This window comes from Hyperoodon ampullatus (genome assembly GCF_949752795.1).
Source record: "Hyperoodon ampullatus genome assembly, chromosome: 2".
NCBI lineage: Eukaryota > Metazoa > Chordata > Mammalia > Artiodactyla > Ziphiidae > Hyperoodon > Hyperoodon ampullatus.
Genome location: NC_136915.1, coordinates 72585426 through 72598499, shown reverse-complemented (window position 1 = coordinate 72598499; position 13074 = coordinate 72585426). Strand labels below are relative to the sequence as shown.

The 13074-nt window shown below is 33.2% G+C and overlaps 1 protein-coding gene across 24 annotated transcripts in view; it reads right to left on the bottom strand.

Annotated features, from left to right (window-relative positions):
- ADGRL2 (adhesion G protein-coupled receptor L2) overlaps nt 1-13074 on the bottom strand; it is a gene marked incomplete at both ends in the record, with an annotated part of 146666 nt that overhangs the window by 21916 nt on the left and 111676 nt on the right. For all 24 annotated transcript variants that reach the window (XM_079697713.1, XM_079697731.1, XM_079697730.1 and 21 more), the window contains 5 exons: nt 180-400; nt 1320-1529; nt 2481-2654; nt 3747-3952; nt 4216-4341. In XM_079697713.1, the coding sequence (XP_079553839.1) occupies nt 180-400; nt 1320-1529; nt 2481-2654; nt 3747-3952; nt 4216-4341 (937 nt within the window). The remainder of the gene's footprint in view (nt 1-179; nt 401-1319; nt 1530-2480; nt 2655-3746; nt 3953-4215; nt 4342-13074) is intronic.

The following is a 13074-nucleotide window of genomic DNA, read 5'->3' as shown; positions in this document are numbered from 1 at the left end:
ATCCTCTCAACCTAGAAAATTACAAAAGACTTGATTGTAACTTGTGCATGGCATGCCCATTTTCTTACCAGTAAGGCTTTCAGATGCTATTTTAGTCTGTCAGGAACTCTCACTGACAGCTAACAGGCTATAAAAAGTTATTCACTTGAAAAACACTCAGGTCACTTGCAATTACTTACGCTTTTTCTGTTCCATAGCTCTTATAGTCAATAGCAGCTGAAACGCCAACCACTGTGGCAGGAAACAAGTAACCGGCAACATAGTAATATTTCTTCCTTGAATATTCACTTTCAAAAACTTCAACTAACATCAGATAGAGCTGCACACCTTCTAGGCACATCCAAGCAAAAGCAGCCAGAAAGAAAAAGTGTAGAAGTCCTGCAAATATTGGGCATGCTATCTATAAAGGAAAGAAGCAAAAAACACAAGAGAACACAGGAATATAAACAGCCCACTCTAAAACTAAACAATGTTCACCGATAGTACTCACTACTGTCTTTAAGATACACCATTAATTAGAGAAAATTACTGCTTCTTAAAAAAATTTTTTTCCCATAAATGAAAATACTGCCAAATTTGGCTTAATGCTCATGGAGTGTAATGCTAGGTGTGCTAGAAATATCATCATTGTAAGACATTATTATTTATAGCAAAAGTAAATGCAAATAAGAAAACATATTAATTTCTCTTCCGGAACTATTCATTTTTAAATCTGAATATTCTACTTGTAGATAAGTTGCTTTACAAGTCTTTAGAACAGTTGTTTCCAAATATATTATTTCTTTTTTTTTCTATTACAGAATTTTTTAAAATTTGCTTTAATGGTAACTATCCCAGCTCTAATTACTTAACATCATTTTCTTGTTATATGTGGAACATTCTCAAATTCATCCCAGAGCAGATGAATACAGAGTAAAACATTAATTAATTATTAAGTTCTCTTTGTGACACTGAGACCTCATGATGGTGAATAAATGGCTCAGAATATGAGGACATGATCACTGGTTAGAATGACTATGTAAACAAAATGAAAAATTGAAAAATCGGATCTTTTCATTTTAGTATACCCAGCATTTTTCTATTCAAATTACGTGTTTTAATAACAACCCAGAAAAATGCAACTGTACCTTAACACAAGAAATGAATTAACTCATAATAATATTACTTAACGATTGGGTTGTGTTTTATTACAAATTATCCTTCAGTATTGCCATGTCAATTATTGTAAGTTAAAAGGTCCAATATTAACAGCAGCATAAGTGGATGTTACAATAATAATTCTCAGAGATCCAAAGTCAACAAATGGAAGGAGTACTTACCATGTATTTTGTCTTATCAATGCCTATTAGGAAAATAAATTCAGCAATGAAAAGGTTGATACAAAGGTTCTTGTGAATAGTATTACGGTCACTCTGTAGACCACGGAAAAAGCAGAAGGTGAAGATGCAGATAGCCAGACAAACAAGGGAAATGACAATTCCCACCCAGGTGATGACTGTAAGAAGTAATTCGTGAACTCCATCTTTGTACTGAAAATTAAAAAAATGAGGAACTTTAGTATTCCTGCATTATATTAACTAAAGGTAAGATAGGTTTCACATGTGATAGCTCAACTTTTAATACTAAACTCTCTGAATATTAATGTGTGTTCAAACGGGGCTCAATACTAAAAAAAAATTTATGATCAAATAACAGTTCAGTATTATCTTATTGATTTTTATATTCGAAGAATGATCTATGAAAGTAGATTTTACCTAGAAAATTATGACCAAAATAATTACTTACATAAACATATAGAAAACATTTTACAATAGATTAAAGACTACTTAGTTATTTCAAAATAATTGGCATTTTAATGACTTGCCAGGCTAACAAGTAGTCAAATTTTAAGTTTTAATTTTCCCCTTGAGTTTTTATATTATATAGATATATATTAAAAGTTAAGCACGTAATAGATCTGAGAGCTTTCATGTTATAGTTCTTAAATATTTTTATCTCCTGGCTTATGTTCTCTTAATCACAAGAAGAAATTAATACTAAGAAATATTCTGGAAGCCATTCTAATCTTTCAAAATCTGCAGTCTGGCACAGTGTGCAAAGTCATTAGGAAATTTAAAACAAAAGTTTTGAAATGAGATTCAAACATTCAAGATGGTGAGGGCATGTTAAACTTTAAAGCCCTCTGTCTCCTTCGCATAACCTATTGCTATTCATTTTTTAAATCCCTGACCACCTCTGCCTGACACCTGCACAAAGAGAAAAAACTTAGAACGAGTCTATAAAGCACGATTTTGAGATGTAGCAATAAATATAGTGCCAAGACTTCCTAAAATATATGGACAATGTAGAAGCAATTAGAAATCCACATTACTTTGTTTGCTTTTTAGTTACGATAAACACCCAAAGAAGGGACTACTACACAAGCTGTTTTGAATCTCTGAGGTTTTTCTCTGCTACTAATTAGAAGTGCAAATACTTACTGCAATTCCCCTGTGGGCCATGAGGATTGCAAAATTGGTTAGGTGGCTGCACGCACACGTTGTACGAGTTTTATTAGTGTCAACCAGCTTGCAGCCCTGGGTAGACCAATATCCCATCATAGTTCTCTCTGAGTAGTTCCAGAAGGAGCAGTTTGCATTGAAATAATTGTCAGGCTGGGAAATAAAATGACAAGATAAAATTAGGATTTTACACTCTAAGATGGCAATAGCAATTGTTTAATATGTGTAAAAGGTAATTTAGATTAAACTTTTCATTGTTTCGGACTATGAAGTTTTTCATCAGCGCAACTGTAGACTATGTTATACAAGGCAGATATCCAACTTGAAAGTGGCTTTATAGTCCAAAACACTCTAAAGTGTACTCTAAATTACCAAAGACCCATTTTACACAATTACAATTTCCATCTTATGATTTTACATACTGATGGTACATCAGAATCATTTTTTTTTCTTTTCTGACAAAATTAAAGCCATGAATTTGTTCTGAGAAAATTCTGTAAGGACCAAGTGTTTTAAAATCTATTTTGTTTGGGGCCTATTTTTGCTCTAAATGACCCAATAGGCACAATATGAATCCTGTAGTTAGTATGTCAAGCTCTTAAGAGAGTAAAGCAACTGCAGAAGATATAAGAAGAGAATAGCCACACAAATGTATTGTTCACAAATGAATTCTGGAGATTCACGTGGCTATCTATGGGCACTTATTCTCTCTACTATAACAACAGCCAAATTCTGCAGACAATCTTCCGACACAGTGGTTTTAGCTACCAACTTGCATTCTAAGGCACAGCAGAGGAATCGCATCTCTTCAAATCTATATTTTTAAAAACACAGGGCTTGATAACAATTGTGTTTATATGATCTGTAAAACAAACAAACAAACCAAAAAGACCTGTCATACTAAAAAGGCAGAGCGATCATGCTGCTAAGGTAACAGTTAATTTTCATTCTAAAACAAATTATAGTCATTTACATTTTCCTGTTGATTACTGAATTAGCTTTCATTAAGAATACACTTAAATTCTAATAATCACTGAACCAGGCTCATTTAATTTTATGTTCGCAGACTTAAATAAACTTGTGTCTCTGACCTAGTCCAACATTTGAAATTCAGATGGGAAGGTCTTTTCTTTCCTCTCTGCCATTTCCCCATTCCCCCTCTCTCTATCTCTAGCATGTTAGTTTTGCTTTCCTTCCTCACTGGTTTTATAACCTTCCAATACTTCATTAGCATACATAACTTACATCAATGTGTGGTAGGGTAAAAAGCACAGGATCTGTCAAGTATACTCGGCTGGATTCTTTATTGATTGAAACTGAAATGACATGGGAATTCACTGCAATGGTGCTATTTCGACCAATAAAGTCAGCACCCAGTTTTATGGTTGCATTTTCTGTACTAAGGAACTGTCCCAGACTCCGGTAAATGATGAACACCAACTTTGCAAGACCTAGGAAGGGAAAAAGTCATATGTCTTTACAGAAAATATGCTTCTGAATAAGATAAGATACAATAAAATAAGAATAAAATGAAACAAAGCCTTAGGGAATCTTTATTCAGATTGTTTACTGGGAAAGAGAAGGCATTACTTTAAATCTGCTTATAAATGCTAAGCTGTATCTGTTATATTAGGAGTCAAACACTCAGCATTTTAGAATAGGTTTAACTGAACAAAAACCCTATCAATTTTTAAAAGACTTTGTTCCATCTTACCATTCCTGCTGTTCTGTTTGACGGTATTCGCAGAGAGTTGGATTGAGCTGCCTGCCCCTTTGATGCCCAGAGGAAATTTGAAGTCTTGGACCTGTCCTTCTGTACTGAGCACTGCAACTTCCAGAACTGGATGAGGCAGAAGATAAAGGATGGGGGAAAATGGGGTATTCTCTAAATTCAACTACAAAGAGGCAAATGATAATTGCAAAGAAACCACTGTTTTCCTTTTTTTCTACGTAAAAAACTTTAGTGTTCAAGTACAACAAAATCATGAACAAACAACTTATTCTAAGAGGTCTTAAACTTTACTACTCTAAAAGTTTTGGTGTAATCATTTTAACATTTTCTTCATAGTTTTATATCTTTTGTCAACTAATTCCAGTCTTTTAGCCTACGAATATGAAGTGTCTGATTTATAGTATACGACTATCAAAGTTTCATTTAAATCATTAAGTTAAACAAAAATATTTCAAAATGATTTTTGACTCTATGTTAAGTAATTTTCAATGACCATCACTTGGTAATGGTAAAACAAAATATGAAGTATAAATGTGAATGCCTTTATTGCATGTAGACATCTAGTTCTATGTACATAACACATTTTAATACATAAGATTACATAAGATCAATTTTGCAGTAATAGGTTTTCTCTAGTTTCTAAAAGTAGGGAGCCCAGCACAGCATTATTTAAGAGAAAATGTCTGGCATTATGTTCAAACTTCCCATTAATTCTCACTAGCAATTATCAATTTTTACATATTCAAGTTGGGCAAAATAGGACCTGTGGGCCAAATCTGGCCTGCCACTTGTTTGGGTAAATTAAGTTTTACTGGGACACAGCCATGATTACCCATTAACATATTGTCTATGGCTGTTAAGTATTTGCAGCTTAGACCACATGGCCTGCAAAGCTTAAAATGTGTACTTTTATAGAAAAAGTTTGCCAATCACTGCAGTATAATCCAAAGTTCAAAAATTCAAATGAAGTAGCAACACTGGAAAACATGTAAGAAAAACAAGACAATACATAAGCATTAAGAACATTTATGTGATCAACAAGACCAATGCTGTTTAACTTTGTTTAAAAAATATAATAGTAACATCTTCAACATAAATGCTGTCTACTGTAACTCCAATAAGACTGCAATACTTTATATTAGCATATGATTATTTAAAAGAGTGAAAAAGTATCATTGTTTCCACTAAACTATTTCATATTAGTAATTAGAATGTGCCATTTATTGATGAAATGAGAGGAACTGGACGAAAATTTTTCATTTCAGTATTTGAATTTTAAAAAGTAACACATAATTCAATAAATACAGTCCATACATTTTCTCTGAATTTCACCCTCTCTGGTGGCATATACCCTTGAATAGCTATTTCTATACTTAGACAAACGTGTATAAGTGTTGTATGTGCCATGTGTGCATGCACGCACGCGCGCACACACACACACACACACACACACACACACAGAGTATGATGAATTCACCCACTCTCTTTTTAGCAAAATGGACTCATACCATTACAGAGTAACTCTTGGATGCTATTTAAAAAAAATCTTTCTCAACTTTGTTTTGCAAAATACACATAGATTCAGCTGTAACTATGAAATCATAACATTGGAAATTTTTATAAGCTCTGAGACCACATGTCAAGCAGCTGAAATATAAGTTTATAATGAGAGTCATATAACTCCTAGAATTTTATCCGCTGCAGACGCTGGTAGAGATATTTTGCTTAGAAAGATTAAGCAGGTGGGTTTGTGGATGATCACCTGTCCTCATAACAGATTCCATGTTTGTGGGTAGTGGGTGAAGGGAATGAGTGACAAAAATATAAATCTAATATATATCTCTCTCTTCTTCACACTAAAAGGGGTTCTCAATTATTAATTATTCTTAAAACAAGAGAGAAGACATGGTAAAAAAAGGAAATCCTTTAAGTTTTCAGTAAATGTTCCAAATATAGGGCTTCCCTGGTGGCGCAGTGGTTGGGAGTCCACCTGCTGATGCAGGGGACACGGGCTCGTGCCCCAGTCCGGGAGGATCCCACATGCTGCAGAGCAGCTGGGCCCGTGAGCCATGGCCGCTGAGCCTGCGCGTCTGGAGCCAGTGCTCCGCAACGGGAGAGGCCACAACAGTGAGAGGCCCGTGTACCAAAAAAAAAAAAAAAAAAAAAAAAGTTCCAAATATAGATATGCATGTACAAAGACTTAATTTCATTCAACAAATACTTATCAAACTTCAATTTCATTCAATAAATATTTACTTAATAAAGTTCAAAATCATGTCCATAGTAAAAAAATTTATAATTTGAATTTTTAAAAACAGGATCATTAATATAGATCTTAGTAGAGATTCAACAATCAACTTTATACTATAAATAAATAAATAAACACACAGACAAAAGGGAAAATTTTCTAGAAACATAAAACTGACTTAAATAAATAGAAACCCCAATACTTTATGACCATTTAAAAAAATGAACTCATGGTTAAATATATACTGAATCTTTAACGAACTGCTCCAGTGAATATAAGAGAATGTTTTTCAACTCATTTCACAAAACTAATATATACTCTTGATGCATAAAACAGTAAAAGGAGAGAAATTATAGAATATCCTCACTTATTTAAAGTATGTAAAAATAGTTAATAAATTATATATACACTTTAAATATAATATACTGAACAAATTGAGTTTTACTCAAAAAGGCATATGGAAATTAATGCATTAGAAAATATATTAATGTCTTTAACCAAATTATGAAATTAAATAAGAAAAATATTTACAGAAAGAATTCAACAAATCTCAACACTCATTCAGTATAAAAAATCTTTATGAAACAATAAGAATAAAAGAAAAATTCCTTGCCTAGATAAAGGTTTTGTTATCAGGTAATGGTTATGTACCCAAACTTACAGAAAAAAATGCAAAACTCTAAAAGCAATTTTTTTAAAGTCAGGATCGTCCCTATCACAAGTTTTATTTAGCACTGTACTGAAGGACCTAGCTAAGGCAATAATTCAAGAAAAATAAAAGGTGCAAAGACTGGGAGGAAAAAGCAATGTGTTAATTATTTATAGAAAATATACTTAACTACATAGTAATGGGAGGGAGACTCTATACTATCAGAAGGAAAAGAATTTAGCAAGGCTGCAATCAGCAAAATCAACTGTACACCAATCAGCAAACAATTGGAATATGTAATTTTTTTTTTTTTTTTTTTTTTTTTTTTGCGTTACGCGGGCCTCCCACTGCTGTGGCCTCTCCTGTTGCGGAGCACAGGCTCCAGATGCGCAGGCTCAGCGGCCATGGCTCACTGATCCAGCAGCTCTGCGGCACGTGGTATCTTCCCGGACCGGGGCACGAACCCGTGTCCCCTTCATCGGCAGGCGGACTCTCAACCACTGCGCCACCAGGGAAGCCCCGGAATATGCAATTAAAAAAAAAATACTATTCACAATAAAAATTAGTGTATGTTTCCTAGGAATAAGCCTAATTGAAAAAGTACAAGACATTTTTGGGAAAAATGTAGAACTTTCTTAGAAAACCTAACAAAAGATGGAGAATTCTATCATGGTCCAATCTGGGAGAACTCAACAGATAAATCTGTGACACTTCTTTCAAAATCTATCTACAAACTCAGTCTAATTCTAATAAAAATTCCAACAAGATTTTTCTGACTATGTGGAACTTGACAAGACGATTTTAAAATGCACATGGAAGAGACATGCCAAAAAGCAGCCAAGAAGAATCCGATTCCTCAAGGAGCAGGGTTGAAGGAACTCACCAAATATTAATATTATTGAAACAAAAACAAAAGCAACAATGTAAAACAGACACTCCCAACATGTACAGAAACTTGATGTATGACAGAGATATCTTTACAAACCACTGGGGACAGGAATGGCTTATGCCCTGAAAGTGCTGAAACAACTTATTATCTGTATAGAAAAAAATGAAATTAGTTCCCTCATTAATATTATAAACAAAATAAATTTCAGGTTGGATTAAAAACATAAATGTAAAAAGGCAAAGCTTTATCATTTCTAAAGAAAGTATAAAATCTTTATCACTGCAAAGTAGAGAAAAATTTCTTGATCAGGGGACCAAAAACCCCTAAAAAACACTATATTTTTTAAACAAGATCCCAAAAGTATTAATCCTAAAAGAAAAGATTGATAATTTGAGTTCATTATTATAAAACAAAAGATTAATAAACAAGGTAAAAAAGAGAAGGCACAGACAGAATAAACATTTGCAAACTATATAATCTTCAAAGAATTAGTTTCCAGAATGCATTACCTACATAGAAAGAGATAGACAGGAAAAAACTGTGGACAAGAAATTCACAGGAGAGAAAATTAAAATACCCAATAAATGCATTAAGTAATCAGGGAACTGCAAATAATGTGATCAATTCAAATCTATTAGAAAGACAAAATTTATGTCAATAAAGTGTTGACAAAGAGAGTGATGGGGTACAATGATATTACTGGTGAGAATGTAAATTGGTAAAACAACATTAGAAAGCAACTTGGCAGTATTTAGTAAAGTTAAACATAGGCATGCTCTATCACTCAAAAACTATTTCTAGGTTGTGTGTGTGTGCGTGCACATATATATCTTGAAAGCCACAAATGTATGAGTAAGAGGCATACAAAAACTTTCACCACAGTTTTCATAATATCAGCAAAAAAGTGTAAGCCACTAAAATATCTATCACAGGCATAGTTAAATAATTGTGCATTCTTAGAGCAAATGAATGAACTAGAGATGCACATATCAACGTGCATAAATATGAAAAATATAATGGCAAGGGAAAATTATACAATTACATTTATAGTGTGAAATCATTAACATTAAAGACATGGAAAATAATAGTTAAATGTACATACCTGTAGAGAATAAATAAATAAAAGCTTACTAATGCTAACAAAGTAAGAATGATGGTTACCCTCTTCTTCATCTGATCAGGAAGGAGGGGACCCAGGGGATTTCCAGATTATATATACCTATTTCTTTTCCCCAAAACCTGAAGCAAATATGGTAAAATGCTAAGATGTGGCTCAGTGGGTGATTGCTACACAGATGTTTATGATTTTCTCTATACTTTTGTATAGTTGACATAATATATGCTTTTGTTCAACAGATTTCCTGAAAGTGAACACACGTGATTCATAGGAGAGCCACCCAGAGCCTCACTCACAGCCAGTGCTGAAGATAGGATTTTAATATATTTCTCTGTCCTTCTGTTTGCCAAATTCATCACTGAGTAGTGGCTGCAGTGAGAGGAAAGGGGAAGAAAAGTAATACAGTGTACAGTGGAAAAACTAGGACCTCTGCCAGCAGACCAGCAGTGTACTAGGTTCCATCAGCCTGAGTCCCGGGGTAAAAGCAACATGGAGCCGAATGAAGATGGTAGGGAGCAAAGCAAAGCTAAGCCTCAGGTGACATGGAGTAAAGCAGTCATAAACTTTGTTGTTGAGAGCTGCCCTGACTTTAGGGTTTTTGTTACTGCAATATAACTAAGCTTAAATTGAGGTATACAATCAAGCTGGCTGCTAAGCCCGTTGGGAAAATAAATGATAGAGAATTTTATTATGCTGGATTAGGCTGATAATAACTAAACCACATAATAAATCTTAAGATCACAAAGAAAGACAATCAAACATGATGTGCTTCTTTTCATAAGCTGCAACAGAAAAGTATTGGGCGGGGGGGGGGGGGGTGGATTTAAGCCTGAGGTTATTAGACCAGCCAAAGAACCTCGAAGGGTAGAAGGAAAATTCTTCCTTTCCAGTAAGAGCAATGCATCAGTCAAATGTACAACATGAACTTGTTTGTATCCTGGTTAAACAAATTAGGTATTAACAAATTTATAAAAATCAAATAATTGAAATCCCCTTTTTATCTTTCCTGTTTTTGATAATTTTTAAAAATATGACAATGGCTCGTTTTTTCTTTAAGTCTAAGATACATATTAAGGTATTTATAGTAATAATATAATATTAGGGTTTGCTTTAATAATACAATGGTGAGAGGAATAAGTGAAACAGGATTGGCTAGATGTTGTTGAAGCTGGGTAATGAGGATTTTTAATCAAAATTAAAAACTTTTGCTTCTCTCAAGATATCATTAAGAAAATAGAATGAAAAGTCACATGCTGAGTGACTATATATTCAGAATACATATATGAGACAAAAGATTTGTATCAGGAATATATAAATAATCTTTATAATCCAATAATAAAACAAAGAACTCAAAATGGGCAAAATCAGATACTTCACAAAAAGATATATGAATGGCCAATAAGAACATGAAAAGTTGGAACAGTTTTCAGCAAAACATAACTTTGCAACCATACAAATGCAAAATAAAACCAAAATGAGATTCCACTACAAACCACTAAAACGGCTAAAATTTAAAAAGACATTTGAAAAGACAGTTGTAAATGCTGGCGAGGATGTGAAGCAACTGGAACTCTAATTGCTATTAGGAATATAAAATGGTACAACCACTTGGGAAAATAGCAGCTTTACTAATAACAGTCAAAAAGTGGGAACGACCTAAATGTATAAATAGATATACAAATAGTGTTGTGTCCTTATAATGGAAATTCAGCAATAAAAAGGACCGAATTACTGATGTTGGCACCAACATAGATGAACCTCAATAACATTATACTGTGTAAAAGAGGTCAGATCAAAAAGAGTATATAGTCTATGAGTCCATTCAACTGAAGGTCTAGAAAAAGCAAAACTAAACTATAGTGACATAAAGCAGATCAGTGGTTGCCTGGGGCTGGGTGTATAACAAGACTGACTGACAAAGATTATAAAGGACCCTTTTGAGGTGGCTGAAATACTGACCATGCTGTTGGTTAAATGGGTGTACATTTGTCAAATCTCATCAAAGAGTACCATTAAAACAGCTGCTCTTATTGTATATAAATTATACCTCAAAGTTGATTTTAAAAAGCTATAATCAGGTATAACTCTAACATATAATTTTACCATTTTATGAGGTCATGTATAAGGGTAAATCATATAATCAAGTGAAAATAAGGATTCAAGGAGAAACCACTAAGAAGGAGAATCAAATTGTCTTAATAATCAAAGATACTGTATCCACACCCTAAATTTAGATAAGAACATAAAGTGAAGACATAAAGGGATAATGGGCTATTTTAGTTCTCATGTCTAAAAAGAGAACAAGTCCTAGGAAAAAGTTGAATCTTGAATGTCACATTAAATTATGGATATTATTTTTCACAAAGTTGTGAAATAAAAGACATGGAAATATATTGGAATATGTAAAATGACCTTCATATCGATAATTCTTGGGTAATAAATACATGCATACATTAAGTTCAGGGCATTATTTTTGAGAAGGCAGTAAAATGTGTACTACATGCTATGAGAATCTCTACCCACAATGTTCTTTCTTTAATTAAAAAAATTTTAAAAACCAGTGTAAAGGATAAACATTTAGAACTCTGAAAAACACAAGTATCAGGGAAAAAATATTCCTGGCCATTCTCAAACTGAGATAAAAATATCTCAGACATATAATAATAGCGTGTTCTGCATACGTGAAGCCGATGGGAGCAGAGGATTGTTGACCTGGCCTATCAAAATTTCTTTGCACTCTTGGAAGGAGCTTAAATGGGAAATTTTATGTTTTTTGGTTGTTTTTAAAATATCCTTCAGAAGATTTAGAAAACAAATTGAGGTCACAACACAACACTTCAAACAATACTTTTTATGACTTATCTTCTGAGACAATCAAGTCCACACTCCTTTACCTTACAGGTACGTCCCTGGAAACATTTGAGAATAATTGTTTAATGTGTATGTTAGGAATTTTATTAGACTACTAAATAAATTAACCTAAAAATAACAAAAGCTTTAGACATAAAATAGGAGCTTTATTCATTTTCTATTCCTACTAAGCTATGGTAGAATATCACTTTCCTTTTGACTGGTCTCCCACATTAAAGCAGGCCAAATTATTTTGATTTCACTTAAAGTTATTAAGTTATTTGTCATTTCAAAATCTCATAAAGTAAATAAAAACATGATTTTAATATACCCTTTTCCCTAAAAACTCAGTTATTTAAAATAAACTTAAGGCTTTGAATTTAAATCCAGGTATCACAATCTGATTGATGTCTATTTCTCCTATATACCTTGTTTCTCTGTATTTTTAAATAAAAGTCTCATACTTAGGTAGGCACAATAAGGCAATAAGATATGGCATTCCAGATAGCAAAACTTCATGCAATATCTGATGCTCCAATGCACTCTTTCGATGGAAGAGTAGTCTGTGTTCCCTTTGGGTTTTTTTTACATTTATGCTTTGGAAACTTTTTTACTTTACGAAGGGATACTAAAACTTCATCCGAGCTCAACCCCACTGAATAACAATCTAAATCACTCAAGCCTAAATTAATATAATTTCACTGTACTTACAGTAGTACTTCTTTCAAATACCATCAAAAGTGAATTCCTACCTCTCACTGCCAGCATTTAAATTCTAAATGATGCTTCAAAACTATCTGCAGCTATTTTACAGTCTATAAAGCATGGATATTCTGCTCTATGGGTGATGTAGTTCACTGACCACATTTTCACCTGAAAGCAGTTCTGTTTAATATAAACGTTTGGCTCAAATATCTGCGTGCCTAAAATATTTGGGAGAACGCATTCCAGAAAGTAATTTTACCTCATTAGGAATGTATTGTATAAAATGGAAAGGCATTTGCCACAGCTCCACAGCAAGCACTTTCATTACGTAAGCAGTCCATATTCTGGCAGTTAAGTACTCTACACACTGTTTTCCTTTAATG